Consider the following 16256-nt stretch of genomic DNA (forward strand, 5'->3'; position numbering starts at 1 on the left):
CCTGCCTCTACAAAGCGCGTATGGCTACGAGTCTATGACGCGCTGTTACGAAAACGACAGCGTTTTAAGTCCATTTATTAATCAGAATACCAACAAACTTCTTGCCGTTTTTTACACACGTACAAGTTTCAAAACGACACGCACTTCTCTGATTCCGTGGTACAAAAAAAGGAACATAGAAGCAGAAGACAAAACCATTGTTTCGTTTCTTCTTATATTCTCAACGTTGATCTAACGGGATTAATCTCTCCTCTTCATCATCGTTACGAGGTGGCCTCCATTTACGCTTATGAAGCTCACTCCTTTCGACTATAGTCGGAGACTTGAGCTTCTTCTCTTTCATTTTGTCATCAATAAGATACAGCAACTCCTTCAAACCAACTCCGGTTAATGCAGAAACTCTAACATCTGGTCCTTTCTTATTTGCAGCATCTACTTTAGCAACTTCCGGAACTTTCCAGAACTCAGGGTCGTCAGCATTTTCATCTTCAGACAATAGCCACCCATCAGCGTCGTCACCGTCTCCGTTTTGGATTTGGTCTTCATCTACTGTTGCTTCAGATGCATCAACAGTTTCTTCAGCTTTTAAATCAGCTTCGTCTTCGTCTTCTTCTCCTACTCCTTCGCCATCATCTAGATATTTCTCTTCCTCCACTTCGTCTTCTTCATAATCAATCTACAACAAAATTCCCAGTGTGAAAAAAGGTGGTTGCTTCTTCTACTTGTATAGATGGTTTATATATCAATCCTACCTTATTCCAGACTTCAATCATATTTTGAAGCTTCTCTTCAGGTACTCCAATTTGATTTAGGACATGAAGCACTGTTGAACGATGCTCCTCGATATTTGGAGCTGTTGAATCAACTACATGCTGCAGGGGTTTAATCATATCAACGCCAAGTCTTTCTGCAGTTTTCTCTTCTAAATGTAACTATGGAATATTATTTTATTTATTTATTTAGCTCTTACCAGAAGTAGATCAGCTTCAACAACTTCTTCCAGAGTCGATTGAAAAGCTTTCACCAGCTGCAAAAAGGCATGAGCCAAGAAAAGAAAAGTAAGTGAAATATCACTTGATAAAGGATAAGTGGAATTAAAGTAGGTATACATTACCTGTATAGGCAGATCTGATATGAATCCGACAGTGTCACTAAGAAGCACAAAGTTTCTGAAAAGAAATTGACTCTTGCGATTCAGTACAAGTTCATGTGTACCAGAAAGTTATAAACATGATTCTCAACGTACAAATTAACTTACCCAGAAGGAAGATGGGCACTCTTGAGTGTAGGATCTAATGTGGCAAACAATCTGCAGAGGCCAGACCAACCATTCAAAAGTTATGACTTCAGTTTCAAATTTAACAGTTTTAAGATAGTTATGAAACCATTGAATTATACCGCTCATTGCAGTAGAGAGCAGTCTTTGTTAGTGCACTTATCAGAGTCGATTTTCCCTAACAAAAGCAGATAATTGATACTCAGAAAGTAGACTAAAACACTTGGTTTCTAGCTGAAACTTCTTCGGAGCAAAATTCAAACACTTACAGCATTTGTGTAACCAACAACAGCAATGGTTCCTGAACTCTCACCCTCTAACCCCACTCTTTTCTTACGTCCAGCACGCTGCAATAGCCGTGTTCGCTGGGCTTCTTTAATTTGGGATAACAAGCGAATCCTCCGGTCTGATATTCTGGTACATCAAGATTTTGTTTAACGCATAGATTTAATATTAGAAAAGAGAGCCATGCACTAAGTCTTTCGGTTAACCAACAATTAGACAAGACCTTCGGCGTTGAAGCTGAAGCTCAGTTTCTCCTGCACCACCTACAAAACCGCCACCGGTTCCCTTGCTTCCTGCTCTCCTGCACAACAATTTAACAACAGTTTCATCATTGTCTCAAAAATCAAAAGAGTAAAGAGAATACACAAAGTAGTATAGATTAATCACTCACCCTCGGGCACTGACAACTTCAGCTTCTCCAAACTGCCCAAAAGTATGGCGTCCATCAGTACCACGCACTCGAACCAGTCTGCTCTTATTGTACATCAAAGCAGCTAACTCAGCCTGTGAATGGATGAACCAATCAGCTATTAATAAACCTTTCCTAGTATGTAAAAGGACAAATCTGTATTGTCACAGTACCTGTAGTTTTGCTTCCTTTGTATGCGCATGAGCATTAAATATTTCGATTATAAGACCCACACGGTCTAAGACAGGTTTTGCCCATATTCGCTGAAGAGTCATATCACATGCGAAGATACAACATTAGCTTGAACAGAAGAGAAACAAAAACTGCACAAACTTTTGGTTTTCGTGGCGTTACCTCTAAATTCCGTTGTTGGATAGCGGTCAAAATGGCGTTTACGAAAACAGCATCAACTTCTTCCTGAGCATCAAGAGATTGTTAACAGCATGATCCAACTTTTCATTACAAGCAGCACAAAAAAAAAAAACAAAAAAAAAGAGATTGATAATGGTGAAATTTTTAGCTGCTTGCCTTGGAATCTTCAGCATTGAGATGGCATTTGATGTTGTCTACAGTCCCAGATCCAAAATAGGTATCTAAGAAAATCGAAACACAATTTAAACCAGTCTCTCAGGAATATCGTCGAACATATGGAAGGCATGATTCATAAAAAAACATCTAACACGAACCTACGCGAGGTTTAGACGATCTACGGACAGGGTTTTGAACAACAACATGAGAAGGCAATTCCTTGTCAAAGAAATCAGATTCAAAGTACCCATATCGTTGCTCTTCAAGCGAATTCGCGAGACAAAGCGCTTCGTTCAGCTTCGCTTGTAGATACTTTGGCGGTGCTAAACGAGGCTGTACAAGGAAGAGCTTAGGTGCGCTTGAAGGATCTTTAGGGTTTAACAAAACTGAATCTTTTGGAGTCGACTCTTCTTCTATTTCGCTTGTCTTAGGCGTATGCCGCTTCGAAGAAAATGGAGACGATGATGGCGTTTTTGACCTAAGACGGTCTCGAGCAAGAAAAGATGATGGCGTTTCCGACCTAAGACGGTTCCGAGCAAGAGACACTGTCCTCAACATTGAGATACGATTGAAACGACGATTACAAAAATGGGGGTTGTTATACAAGAAACTTGCTTGATTATCAAGGTTTATGTGATTCAGCCAAATTCCAAAACTTGTTGTTACGCTCATCCACAAATATCAAATATGATCGTCACCGGAACAAAGCTTCTCGTTCGTCACCGGAGCAGTGACTTTGTTTGTGTGAAGACTCGATTCCATTTATATTTAGCCTTGGATCGGTTTATTTGTCGGTTTTGAGACTATAATCGAATTAAACCGGATATGTTTCGGTTTACTCATTCGGTTACACAAAATTGGCAGTGATTCAGTAATAATCTCGGTTTAATTCGGTTGAGTATAAATTCCTAACAACGGTGCCGAACTAATGTGATGAAACAAAGCAAAAACATGAAACACTGTTTAATTCAGCTACAAATCTAAACATGCTTCTTTTGGAAATGTTACAATGCTTTAGCCCTACTTCTTTCACCTCTTCCCTTATACCTTTGATGATCTGTCCCTTTCTTCTTTCCTTCTTTATTCCCTTTAGGTTTAGCTTTCTCAATCAAATCCTCCTCACCTTTCTTCTTATACATCTTAAAACTCATCTCTCTCTCACTTGCCATCTTCACCACCTTCTCTGTAATCTCTGCAGCGATCGTCCTATTATACAGTTTATTCAATCCTTTCATAAGTTTCGCATAAGTATTAGGTTGCGGCATCAAATCCATCTCCATCATATCAAGACAATACGAACACGCTTCCTTCACGTGACCTTTTGCGTACAAAGCATGGATCCATATTGTCCAAGCTGATACATTCAGCTCACAGGAAGAGGTTTTGTTGGATATGCAACTCCATACATCTTTCGCCATTTCGAGCTTATCATCTCTAACAAGGTTATTAAGCAATGACTTCAGCGTTCCATATTGAGGCGCAGAGAATATTCCTCGGCTTACCATTTCTTTGAAGTGATTACAGGCTTCGATTAGGAAACCTTGGCTTGTAAATCCGTTGATCATAATAACAAACGTATCAACTCCAGGGCTTAGCCCATTAGCTTCCATTTCGTTCCATAACCGAACAGCTTCTTTCACTTCCCCTAACTTACAAGCCAATCTTATCACTACATTGTAAATGAGAAGATCAGGATGACAACCTCTTCGCTTCATCTTCTCAATCAACTCCAAACACTCTTCAAATTGTTCTTTCTTCTCATGAGCCACCATTATCTGCATATATGTTACTTGCGACGGCATGACTCCTTTCTTTCTCATATCATCTAAAACACTATAACCTTTATCAATCATTCCCCATTTACAAAACCCACTTATCAACGCGGTATAAGTCACAATATCAGCCTCACATCCATACCTCTCCATCTCAACAAAAACCCGCATCGCCTCATCCATTCTCTTCTCCGTCCTACACAACGCCTGGATCAAAACCGTGTAACAATTCACATTCGGCTCAAACCCTCTCTTTCTCATATCATTCATAAGATCATACGCATCCGCCATTTTCCCAGCATGAGCATATCCACTAAGTAAGTTAGTGAAAACCACAATGTCAGGCTCAAGCCCAGCTTCCTTCATCTGAACCAAAACTTCTTTAGCTTCCATCAACTTCCCTTCCCTACACCAACCATACAACAACGAAGTAAAATACCGCAAATTCGGAGGAAACTTCTCTCTCATATCCTCAAAAACCTTTGAAGCCTCCTTAACACTACCGTTCTTACACAAAGCATCTAACAAACAACCAAAAACATACTCGTCAGGCTCTAACCCATACTTAGGCATTTCGTCGAGCACCTCAACTGCTTTCTTCACCATGTTAGCAGAAGCAAACCTCCGCATCAATACAACGAACAACTCCGGCTCAATCAACTCCGGATTCGTCTTCCTCATCTCTTCAATTAAACCCCAAACAGCTCCAAATTGTCGCATTTTACTAAGAATCATCACCATTGATTTACACACTTCATAGCTATGAAAATAACCAGGTTGCTTCGTTGCCCACAGAAAGAATCTATAACCTAGATTCCCAGCATCGCCACAACGACTCAACACTCGTATGATCAACCCGGGTCGCAGATCAATACCTGATTCGTTAAGAGCAAGCTCCAATTTTGGAACTCTAGAATGGTGATTCCGCAAAATTCTGTAAATCTTCTCGACTTCACCGGCGAATTCATCTTCATGCTTCTCTGGACAAACTAAACCAACCCCATTCTTTCTCTCTGTTGATTCTACGAAATCGTTATTGAGAACTCTTGAAATATGGAACCTTTTACAAATGAGATCAATTCTAGAATTTGCTTGAGAAGATGGTTTTTTGCTGATGAGAAGATCAACAATGGTAGAGAATCTACGCATCTCTCACTTCACACTCTAAAACGACGGCGTTTTCGTCTTATAAAGTCTTCTCCTTTTCTCTGTTTTGCAAATATAGCAGAAAACTAAAGCCCTAAACCTAAAAGAGACAACTTTCTTCACTCACAGAGCTATAGATGACTGATGAGAAAAGCTCTATGTTTAACAGAGAGTTTATCAGCCATAGCAGAAAACTCTACCACGTTGCTCAATTTAAACCGGAGACTAACGGGTCTCACTCGTTCCGGCGAGAACAGAAACGCTCTCAAGCTCTTCGCCGATGTTCACCGTTGCACAACTCTGAGACCAGACCAGTACAGTGTCTCGTTAGCTATTACTACAGCTAGGCACCTCCGTGATACTATCTTTGGTGGTCAGGTTCATTGCTATGCGATTCGCTCTGGTTTATTGTGTCACTCTCACGTTTCCAATACGCTTCTTTCGCTATATGAGAGATTAGGGAACTTAGCTTCGTTGAAGAAGAAGTTCGACGAGATTGATGAACCTGATGTTTATTCATGGACGACGCTTCTGAGTGCAAGTTTTAAGCTTGGTGATATAGAGTATGCCTTTGAGGTGTTTGATAAAATGCCTGAGAGAGATGATGTTGCGATTTGGAATGCTATGATTACTGGTTGCAAAGAGAGTGGGTATCACGAAACGAGTGTTGAGTTGTTTCGAGAAATGCATAAGCTTGGTGTTCGACATGATAAGTTTGGGTTTGCTACTATTTTGAGTATGTGTGACTATGGTTCTTTGGATTTTGGTAAGCAGGTGCATTCGCTGGTTATAAAAGCTGGATTTTTTATTGCTTCATCTGTTGTGAATGCACTAATTACAATGTATTTCAATTGCCAAGTGGTTGTTGATGCTTGTCTGGTGTTTGAAGAAACTGATGTTGCTGTTCGTGATCAGGTTACTTTTAATGTGGTTATTGATGGTTTGGCTGGTTTCAAAAGAGACGAGTCTTTGTTGGTGTTTAGAAAAATGCTAGAAGCTAGTCTTAGACCAACCGATTTGACCTTTGTTAGTGTTATGGGTTCATGTTCATGTGCGGCTATGGGACACCAAGTACATGGACTAGCCATCAAGACAGGTTATGAGAAGTATACTTTGGTTAGCAATGCCACTATGACAATGTATTCTTCTTTTGAAGATTTTGGTGCGGCTCATAAGGTTTTTGAGTCATTGGAAGAGAAAGACTTGGTTACTTGGAACACAATGATCTCAAGTTATAACCAAGCGAAATTGGGCAAGTCTGCGATGTCGGTATACAAGAGAATGCACATAATAGGAGTTAAACCGGATGAGTTTACTTTTGGAAGTCTTTTAGCAACCTCTCTGGATTTAGATGTCCTGGAGATGGTTCAAGCGTGTATAATCAAGTTTGGGCTTAGTTCAAAGATTGAAATTTCCAATGCGTTGATATCTGCCTACTCGAAGAATGGACAGATAGAAAAAGCTGACCTATTATTTGAAAGATCTCTGAGGAAGAATCTTATCTCATGGAATGCGATAATCTCAGGGTTTTACCATAACGGGTTTCCTTTTGAAGGTTTGGAAAGGTTCTCGTGCTTGCTAGAGTCAGAGGTCCGAATCCTACCTGATGCTTATACTCTCAGTACCCTTTTGAGCATTTGCGTAAGCACTTCATCTTTGATGCTCGGAAGCCAAACTCACGCTTACGTCCTTAGACACGGCCAATTCAAGGAGACATTGATAGGTAATGCCCTCATAAACATGTACTCTCAATGCGGGACTATACAAAACTCTCTTGAAGTGTTCAATCAGATGTCTGAAAAAGATGTTGTGTCATGGAATTCTCTGATCTCTGCATACTCGAGACACGGTGAAGGAGAGAACGCGGTTAATACCTACAAGACAATGCAAGATGAAGGAAAGGTCATTCCCGATGCAGCCACATTCTCAGCGGTTCTCTCTGCTTGCAGCCACGCCGGTTTAGTGGAAGAGGGACTCGAGATTTTCAACTCAATGGTGGAATTTCACGGTGTGATACGAAATGTAGATCATTTTTCATGCTTAGTTGACCTTCTTGGTCGAGCGGGCCACCTCGATGAAGCGGAAAGCTTGGTGAAAATCAGCGAAAAGACCATCGGGTCTCGGGTAGATGTGTGGTGGGCTTTGTTTAGTGCTTGTGCTGCTCATGGAGATTTGAAGCTAGGGAAGATGGTTGCGAAGTTACTAATGGAGAAAGAGAAGGATGATCCATCAGTTTATGTTCAACTGTCCAATATCTACGCAGGAGCTGGTATGTGGAAAGAAGCAGAAGAGACGAGAAGAGCCATAAACATGATTGGAGCTATGAAACAACGAGGTTGCAGCTGGATGAGATTGTAATTGACTTCGGTTTAACCGGTTTTATTGAATCGAAAACCGGTTATCGTTTTATTTGTTTATTTAATTTTTTTATAGAAATAGAAAATTTGTTACAAAAGTGACATAAAATTTGTAGGGAGATAAAGAAAATTTGACGTTCAACTTTTGAAAAGCATAATCATTAGCCTCTGCTTATTATACAATGGGGATGATGATGATCATGGTATCCTAAAGTAGAGTTATTGGTATTATTATGTCCAAACAAAGGCTGTAAAAACACAAAACGCAGCGTTTAATCTATCTGACAAATCCACTGGCATAAACGTACCCAAATCAGTATTAGGGTCCACTTGTCTCTCAAAAAAAATCCCGCGATATCCGTTAGTACCAACAATATTATAATTTCCATAATTATTATTTCTCATCTCTAATAATTTCTTCCAAATATTTCTCAGTATAACTAAATTTCTTCCATATTTACTAATTTACAGAATATTCTCATACCTTAAAACAGAACTGAAACATAAATATAAAAGAATAGAACCACATACAGTATCAAGAATCTTCTTCAAAGCCGTAATTAACAATCAAAATCCTTAATTAAGAAAAAATTAATCTTACGTTTAGTAATCAGGCATAGATTGACTAATCTTACCTTCTTCTTCAACAATCTTCTTCTCAGTAATCCTCAACCATAAACAAACACCAGTAAAACTAATCATCAAGCTCGCGATTCCACTCCCAAGTCCAATCCCAACAATGGCCATCACAGACAAACCTTTACTCTTCATCATCATCTCCTGCAACGGATAACCATACAATCCTTTATTCCCTATAAACGAACTCGCGTTAAACCTCGGGAAATTCCCAGTCCTATTCGACAAATACGTCGGAATCTGACCGGAAAGTTTGTTATTCGACACATCAAACGCCGAGAGCCTCGCTAATAGACCTAATTGCTGCGGAATCTGACCGGATAATTCGTTATCGTGGAGATCGATTACGTTTAAGTAAGCGCAAAGAGCGAGCTGCGGAGTGATTTCGCCGGAGAGATGATTCGATGAGAGGTTTAGTACGGCGAGGTTAACGAGATACTGAATCTCCGGTGGGATTACGCCGGAGATCTGGTTTGATGATAGATCTAGGGATTGGAGATTTGTACAGTTTGATAGAAACGGTGAGATTGAGCCGCGGAGAGAGAGGTTTGTGAGTGAGAGTTTGTAGATTCTTCCGTTGTTACAGGTAGCTCCGGGGAGGTATGAGGTGAAGCCGGAGCATGGATTTGAGAAGACGGAGTTTGTCCAGTTACGGAGATTACTCGCCGGATCTTCTAAGTTTTGCCGGAGGTTTTTCAAACACGCTTCGTCGTTTGGATCGGCGGTGGTTAAACGTTGTGCCGTTTGGAAGATTAGTAGAAGGAGAAGGAGTAACCGGTGACTCCTTGTCATTTTTAAATTTTAGAGAGGTTTCAAAAAGGTTGAAGAAGAAGAAAGTGGAACTTTCATGTGAGTGTCAAAGAAAAAAAAAACGGTTACAGAAGAAATTTGTAGTTGATAGAGGCGCGTTTTAGCAGAAGTGAGGTCTGCGTAGGATAGAGGTGAGAATATTAATTAGGGGATTAAATTGAATTGATTGCTGTTTTTCAACTTTAATTATTGTATAAATGTGTATTACCAACAAAACAATACTCATGATTAGATCCTAATCATGCCATCCATTTTATCAACTGACAATAAGTCATCAAGTTTAGAATTGTTCTCGGTCTTCTTATTAAGTCGCCAACACTATTTTTTAATAAAATGAGAATGGAACTTAATAGTTTTAGAATTGATGTATAGAATAATAGTGCAGTGGACTGTTTATGTACTTTTCGTGTGTTTCGTATATTAATTTTTAATTTTTTTAGAGTTTTATAATTAAAAAAGGAGAAAAGGAAAATCATGACATCCATTCACTTAAATTTTTTTAAATACTTATATTTTTGTCCAGTAATTGGGAACCATGTGTAGAGTGATGATATTGCGAGTTAGAAACGAGCGTAGACCGAACAGGAAATGGCCAATAGAGCATTTTCACCAAATTCGTGAGGTGGTCCTTAGTGCGACACACTCTTTTCACTTTCCATTACCACAATTAACTATTCTTGTAGAAAAAAGTCATACATTATCGATTAGTTGACAATTTGCATGTTAGTTTACAGGTGTATAAAACTACTCAAACTGTTTTAGTTATGAGCCCATCTTTAGCCCGTTTATAACTTTTGTAAAGCCCAATGCAAAGCTAACTCGGTCACATATATGACAAGCTTGGGGGTAGTAGCTCTTGATGGATTCACACGTCTAGAATGTAAGAAAGTTAGTGTTTGGAATCTATCATGTGTTCTCTTTGAAAGCGACGATCTTGAATCTTCTAATTAGTTACTTATACTACAAATTATGTATCATTAAATTCATACGTATGATATGTAATGAATGTGAATGAGAAAGACCAATGCATGCACTAGCATTTATTTCAATTAACTATCACAAGCATGTCTCCTCCTTATTTTTTCATAATGTTCATGCCTTTATTATGTCTCAATTCCACTCAAAACGTAACAAAACCGTTTGATAGACACGTATATATAGTTTGCATGCATTTCGCAAGTCTAGTCTATCAAACTCTTCATTTTCACTAATCGATTTTGATCACTAATCGCATAACAAAACCATGTCCTCACACAAAAATAAATTGCTTTTGTCATCATCAATATCTAATAGAGATGAATTAGAGTTAGCTATGCCAACAAATGTTGATGATAAAATGGTGGTACCATCATTGCTACCTTTGCCACCACCATATCCGTTATCATCAAAACAGTTGGCTAGATCTTCCTCGTTAGTTAAATCATCGTGTATAATGAAATGGAAAAAGACGGGAAAGAGACGAGAAGAAAAAGATGATCCTTTTCTTATTGCGTTGAGAAAGTGTTCAAACGATACAAAAAAATTGACGATGATGACCCTTTTTTTACTGCGATGAGAAAGCAGGGTTCTAATGATATAAACATTGCCGATGATAAGATTGTGTCTAAAAGGAAGAATAGTCTTAAAAGTCTAGTTTCTTGCAAAGCTCCTTCTGTCAAAGATTGATTTTGATTCCAAATTTTTTATTCATTATTTAAGATATCATCTCTCTTCTGTTTTTATTTTTTTTACCTTAATAAATATTTTAAAATATGAATATATATCAATTAGTAAAGCATCTTATCATGAACATAAAAAGGTCTTCAAATTATTGAATTTTCTCTCTTTTTATTCTCCATCTGTCGTTAAATTATAAGATCATGTAAAAGGTTCCAAACTATAAGTAAAATATCTCAAGTTGTCTAAATATCAAAATCAGATTTTTAGTTACTCTTTTTATCTCTTTCCTTTCTCCAAAGTGAAAGAAAAAATAGAGACAGCCAAAAATATCGCAAAAAAGATTTTAGTTTTTGTTACCAAAAGGATCATTTCATACCAAAATTTGATTAATCGATCTCTTTGAATGAGTGTAATCTAGCATATTATTTAAATAGACTTAACGTATGACACCATTATATATCTACTTGTTCACAATAAATGAAAGAGTTTGAGGTACAAATCTAGCATGGTGCATGGAGAACCCTAAATCTCAACCTTCCGGCCACCACAAATGGATTACAAAATAAAAACTTGAAATAAAAAGAAAAAGACAGATTCATCAACACTCAGCTTTGTAGTTAAGTTGTTGTTGTGTATATATATGAACCACATTTGGTTATTTTCCTTTAAATTTTCATTGTCTGTTTTGTTCACGATTTGTTATGCCCCTTTTACATCGTATTAATTCAATGCATTCGAAACCTTAAATATCATATCACAACCTTTAAAGTTTACGCCAGAAAAAGTATTACAAATGTTAGGGAAAAGCATTTTAAAATTTTGTTCATGACTTAAAGTTGGCTACTGTCTACTGTCGAGCCGATTCATGGTCAAATCGTGGACGACAGATATTTGAGAACAAAAAGTAGAAAAATCAACAATAATGGGTATGAATACGTGTCATGATTTACACCGTAATCTTTATTTATCTAAATCAAATAATGGCCGCATCTTTATTCTTATAATCCTCACTAATAATTTCCCCCTTCACATGCATTAACACAAATAATAAATTAAGACAATATAATAGTTTTTTCACTTTAGACTTATAATATGTTTAATTTGATAACAATGGTATTGTTATTATCATGTCTCCATATCTCGTGAAAGGTTAAGAGGGCCTAAAACTTCCGCTCCTGAACATATATGTACACATATATACGTGCCCTTGTGTGTGTATTAAGAGTTTAATACTATATATCTTAGCTAATTAGGATTTAATTAAGTGTAGTTAGTACATGATTAATGCACCTATTTGGTCATCAAACCATCATTATCATCAACCTAACTTTGTCCCTGCCTATATATAGCTAAGTTCGTGATTCGTACCATGTATATAAAACTTAACATCTAGTGGAAATAAATTCATGTTATCTTACAATTACTAAGCCTCTTTATTTTCCTTTAAGTGCTTACCTTAGACCAAAAAATACATAAATTATCATGTTCAAAAACTATATATACTTCGAATCGAAATATATCCATTAGCCCATTAATTAGGATACAAAAGCTTAATTATAATTAAAAGCATTGAACCTATTAAGAAAGACCGAAACAAAGATAATGTTTTCAGGGTGATTAAGACTGCCGAGAAATTAGTCGACCTCTTTACGAATAATTGAATTTGACCTCCTTATTCAAAATAGTATTTAATCAGGCCATATTCTCATATTCTATATTTTAGACCACGAATTTATATATTAGGATACCAAGACCCATCTATTTTGTCGTTGCACGCGTCATTTAATCATTTTTCAGGGGAATAATTTACATTTGATCACTAGAAAGTTGTAGGATAGGAATCTTACAAAAATTAAATCACTGTTTCGTGTGTGACGTTTTAGAATTTATGCTTGGAATATAGCTAATTATGCTGATAACATTCTTCTTTTTTTCGTTTAACTTGTAATATATTCCTCTCAACTTATGCTGATAAAATTCTCTATCGTAAGTTACGACTATAGAAATGATCACCCTCGATCATCTAAATTCTACGAGCTAGAGACCTTTATTGTTAGAACTTAATTATGATATCGTAGTCATCTATTTCGTTTGTGCTTATTTCTTGAATATATAATGATATAAAGGTATATTCAACAAAGCTAAACGAAAAGAATAGTGAAAAGAAACAAGTAGATAAAGGTTATCGACAAATTCTGCCAGTAACCCATTTCTTCGTTAACAATTTTAAACACGTCAATATAATTAATTAATTATTTATTTATTAATATATAAAAAACGAAATCTAATTTGATAACGTATATCCATGCATTTTTCAATAATTGTTTTTACAAATTGTTCCCATTTTACCGTCGAAACAATTTCAGAAACCTCAACTTATGATAACATGATCGACGGATCTTGCTGGACCGTAACAACAGTACTGTTATTACAAGGCCAAGTGGCACAGTTTGATGAGCTTCGTTAGGTTTGACGAAACATCAAAACTTGTCTGATGTTCAACAACTTATCATGCAGTATACGGTGCTCCATAAGTAGACGATCATTTTCCATCTTCGTTCGTTGACAATGGTATAAAACGTACCGAAGCTGGTTCTTCAATTCTTGGTTCTGAATTTTGAGTTGGTTTAGCTGGATACTCATCTCCTCCAAGTGCTTTTGTTTCTTCTCTCTTGACCGCTTAGCCGATTCCCGGTTCGATAATTTCCGTTTCTTTTTCCGCTCGTCGGTATTGTCGGTCGGAGACATGTCTGAACCGATCTGGTTTACTGAACCATAGTCATGGGTCGAAACCGGTTTTGGATCGATTAATGAATCGAAGACCGAGAAGAGGTGTGAAATGTCCCATGGAGTGAAACTGGTTTCAAAAGCTGGGAGGACAGAGGTTAATAGACCCGGTTCGGTTGAGAAAACCGGGGAAATAGTAGACATCATGGTGCTTAACCGGAAAATAAAAGAGAGGACAATTTAAAATGATCTCAAAATGTAGAGATGCGAGAGAGATTAGAAGGGGAAAAGGGAAGAATTGCATTGTTGGAGGTCCATATTTATGGACGAGAGAATACACACATGAGGCTATTTTGGTCAGACATTAGTAGAATATTGATGGGGGTTTTTCCTAATAACTTTTTAGATTTACTTTTCTTTTTCTTTTTATCTTTTTTTCAAATTTTCTTTTTCTAAGAATGAAAAGAGAAAGACCAAAAGATGAGGAAATGAGTCGCATCAGGAGAGGAAATTGTTGGACACGTGTCGGTGTAGGATTAGATGTAACTCAGAAGTTTAAGTTTAATATTTCAAGTATGGAGAGCCAATCCTCGTTTCCTCGTAAGAACACTTTTCAGTTTTTACGTTTTAACTTAAAGAACATTGGATAGTACGAAGACTCAAATTTAATATTGGTCTTTAGATCTTCTATGAACGTATGATTGTTGAACGTGATCTTCGATGTTTAAAGGAAATCATTTTTGTTAGTGTGTTTTTACTGTTTAGCTAGACTTTCAAATAGGAAGTAGAGACTTAGCTTGTGTATTCAACATTTTCTTTCTTCTTTGCTAAAAGTTGATAGTTTCGATCGTAATAATCCAATTAGATAATTTTATGTAATATTATTGTATGTTTTGGGATTTTGTTTTTTGATCGTGTTCTTTATTTTTGCAACATGTGCAAGTCTAAACCTCGTTACAAAAGTTGAAGAAGGAATCTTAGTTTTTTTTGGTTAAGATTCCTTTCTTTTATGGTATATGTAACTGCAAATATAGTTAGTGAAATCTACGTTCTGAGACAGAAGATAAAGTTATGGACCAAAAAGATGAAAAAGCATCCTATAGCATTAAAAAGAAGAAGAGATATACTTAGTTTGCTGTTATATATAGTGATATGCATGCATACCACTGTATTTTAATTTTAATTTTATTTTTATTGGTCGGCATACTTTTGTATTTGAAATTAATCTGATGGATTACTATATTCTAGCTAGGTATAAGATATAAAATTGTTACAAAACCGGCAAAAGTAAAGGAACTTGGATCTATCTAATTAGGAAAGTTACACCTTGAATTTATATTGGGATATGATTTAATCGATGTTATTACGTCTTGTTTTCAAATACAGTCTTTCGAAAAGTTGTCGTATGTATTTAGAAAATTGACAGTCCTAAGATTTTCTTTATTTCCATAGAGATATTGTTGTCTTATCATCCGAATTCAAATTCGGTTGAGTGTCTATATATTAATAATAAAAGAAAAATCGTAAGTGCTACTGAGGAACTAATTTGATTCATAATTACTATTTGCTAATTATTAGTTATACCAAACCAAAAAGACTAGAGGGAGGGGAGGGAATATTCGCATGGCAGTTTTCTTAACAGCAAAGCTGTTTTAAAGAAGCCGTTCCTAAGGAATACAACAAAACAAGAAAAAGCATGGCTTAATAATCAAATTCTTTCAGCTTTATAATGTTTTCAAGTTTGTTGGAGATCATGTTCATGTGCACGACCACTTTAACTTTGTTCAACAAATAAAAACTAATTTAAAGTTATTTGTAACCAATAGTAATAACAACTTTCCTTAAAAAAACTGACCAATAGTCACAACATACTCATACGAAAACGAAAAAAACAATAATAATTTTTTCTGAAATAAAAAAATGTAGGTATTAGTTTCGTGTTTTTAACGAATTAGTCAGTAAAAACTATAGTTGTAACCTGTAGAAATGATGTCTTCTCTATTTTACTACTACAATAATACATCTAAACAAAAAAACACAAATAGACCAAAATTTGTAAATTTTGTTGTAATTTATATCAAAAATCAAAAAGAAAACAAATTTACTATATATTTTGCTGAAAGAAAAAGATAAGTTGTAAATTTACTATATGTTTGTAGTATATTTACTACAGTAAATCCTGTATAGTAGATTTTGTTTGCAATTTACTCGATTTTTGTTGCAAAATTTGTTTTCTTTAAGAATTTTTAAATCGAATCCGTATAAATTAATGTTTACAACTAACTTCTCAATTTTTTTTTAAATATATATATATTGTTATAAATTTTATGGTATACTATAAAACAATTCTTAATATAAAGCATGTACTAACGAAGCCGGCACTCCCGGTATTGGATATGGTGTTAAAATAAGGGTAATATTAGTAGATAACCAAATAAACATACAAATTAAGAAACTAGCAGAGAAAAAGTTTTTTTTTACAAAATAACCATGGACCCACTTTGTCGGAAGAAATGAAATAACAAAGTTACCCTTCATTTGTTGTAAGATAAACAGTAAACGAAACACATCTGTGTAATTTTTCAAAATAGCATGTAACATTAAAATTTCACATGTTATATTTAGTTTAAAAACATGCTATTTCAAAAAAC

General features: G+C 36.1%; 6 protein-coding genes and 1 long non-coding RNA gene across 8 annotated transcripts; 1 reads left to right on the plus strand and 6 right to left on the minus strand.

The window, feature by feature from the left end:
• On the minus strand, nt 1-3230 carry AT3G49725 (GTP-binding protein, HflX). The gene is made up of 13 exons (NM_001161197.2): nt 2657-3230; nt 2499-2563; nt 2325-2387; nt 2144-2233; nt 1953-2065; nt 1785-1862; nt 1546-1690; nt 1399-1454; nt 1259-1309; nt 1115-1169; nt 971-1027; nt 753-872; nt 1-676 (listed from the first exon to the last, which is right to left on the minus strand). Exons 1-13 carry the CDS (start codon nt 3168-3170, stop codon nt 221-223), a joined length of 1863 nt encoding a protein of 620 aa, NP_001154669.1. The 5' UTR covers nt 3171-3230; the 3' UTR covers nt 1-220.
• An 88-nt stretch (nt 3231-3318) lies between these two features.
• Nucleotides 3319-7954, minus strand: AT3G49730 (Tetratricopeptide repeat (TPR)-like superfamily protein). Its single transcript, NM_001339438.1, has one exon. It carries the CDS (start codon nt 5417-5419, stop codon nt 3503-3505), a length of 1917 nt encoding a protein of 638 aa, NP_001319717.1. The 5' UTR covers nt 5420-7954; the 3' UTR covers nt 3319-3502.
• Nucleotides 5498-7909, plus strand: AT3G49740 (Tetratricopeptide repeat (TPR)-like superfamily protein). Its single transcript, NM_114834.3, has one exon. The coding sequence runs from the start codon at nt 5561-5563 to the stop codon at nt 7772-7774; it is 2214 nt and encodes a 737-aa protein (NP_190543.1). The 5' UTR covers nt 5498-5560; the 3' UTR covers nt 7775-7909.
• A 50-nt stretch (nt 7955-8004) lies between the features above and the next one.
• On the minus strand, nt 8005-8178 carry AT3G49744 (uncharacterized protein; the record flags this gene model as incomplete). Its single annotated transcript, NM_001125331.1, has 1 exon — nt 8005-8178. One exon carries the CDS (start codon nt 8176-8178, stop codon nt 8005-8007), a length of 174 nt encoding a protein of 57 aa, NP_001118803.1.
• Nucleotides 8179-8194: 16 nt separating this feature from the next.
• Nucleotides 8195-9432, minus strand: RLP44 (receptor like protein 44). 2 transcript variants are annotated; one of them, NM_001339439.1, is made up of 2 exons: nt 8655-9267; nt 8195-8553 (listed from the first exon to the last, which is right to left on the minus strand). In NM_001339439.1, the coding sequence occupies exons 1-2, from the start codon at nt 9199-9201 to the stop codon at nt 8534-8536; spliced, it is 567 nt and encodes a 188-aa protein (NP_001326360.1). In that variant the 5' UTR covers nt 9202-9267; the 3' UTR covers nt 8195-8533. The 2 variants fall into 2 exon arrangements, with proteins under 2 accessions (NP_001326360.1, NP_190544.1); NM_114835.5 differs by having other exon boundaries at nt 8199-9432.
• Nucleotides 9433-10575: 1143 nt separating this feature from the next.
• On the minus strand, nt 10576-10787 carry AT3G08080. The gene has a single exon (NR_141385.1). It is a non-coding gene; the product is annotated as an other RNA (long non-coding RNA).
• Nucleotides 10788-13003: 2216 nt separating this feature from the next.
• bZIP5 (basic leucine-zipper 5) lies at nt 13004-13898 on the minus strand. Its single transcript, NM_114836.3, has one exon. It carries the CDS (start codon nt 13810-13812, stop codon nt 13342-13344), a length of 471 nt encoding a protein of 156 aa, NP_566925.1. The 5' UTR covers nt 13813-13898; the 3' UTR covers nt 13004-13341.
• Nucleotides 13899-16256: the final 2358 nt, after the last annotated feature.

The sequence above is a fragment of the Arabidopsis thaliana genome, chromosome 3, assembly GCF_000001735.4.
Source record: "Arabidopsis thaliana chromosome 3, partial sequence".
NCBI classification, from domain to species: domain Eukaryota; kingdom Viridiplantae; phylum Streptophyta; class Magnoliopsida; order Brassicales; family Brassicaceae; genus Arabidopsis; species Arabidopsis thaliana.

Bases quoted from the DNA above. Each gene is read 5' to 3' on its own strand.
- AT3G49725 (NM_001161197.2), bottom strand. From the start codon at position 3,170: ATGAGCGTAACAACAAGTTTTGGAATTTGGCTGAATCACATAAACCTT. The intron at 1,863-1,952 runs GTGAGTGATTAA...ATTGTTGTGCAG, and splicing joins GAAGTTGTCAGTGCCCGAGG to GAGAGCAGGAAGCAAGGGAA. The intron at 1,170-1,258 runs GTAAGTTAATTT...ATTTCTTTTCAG, and splicing joins AGTGCCCATCTTCCTTCTGG to AAACTTTGTGCTTCTTAGTG.
- AT3G49740 (NM_114834.3), top strand. From the start codon at position 5,561: ATGAGAAAAGCTCTATGTTTAACAGAGAGTTTATCAGCCATAGCAGAA.
- AT3G49730 (NM_001339438.1), bottom strand. From the start codon at position 5,419: ATGCGTAGATTCTCTACCATTGTTGATCTTCTCATCAGCAAAAAACCA.
- RLP44 (NM_114835.5), bottom strand. From the start codon at position 9,201: ATGACAAGGAGTCACCGGTTACTCCTTCTCCTTCTACTAATCTTCCAA.
- bZIP5 (NM_114836.3), bottom strand. From the start codon at position 13,812: ATGATGTCTACTATTTCCCCGGTTTTCTCAACCGAACCGGGTCTATTA.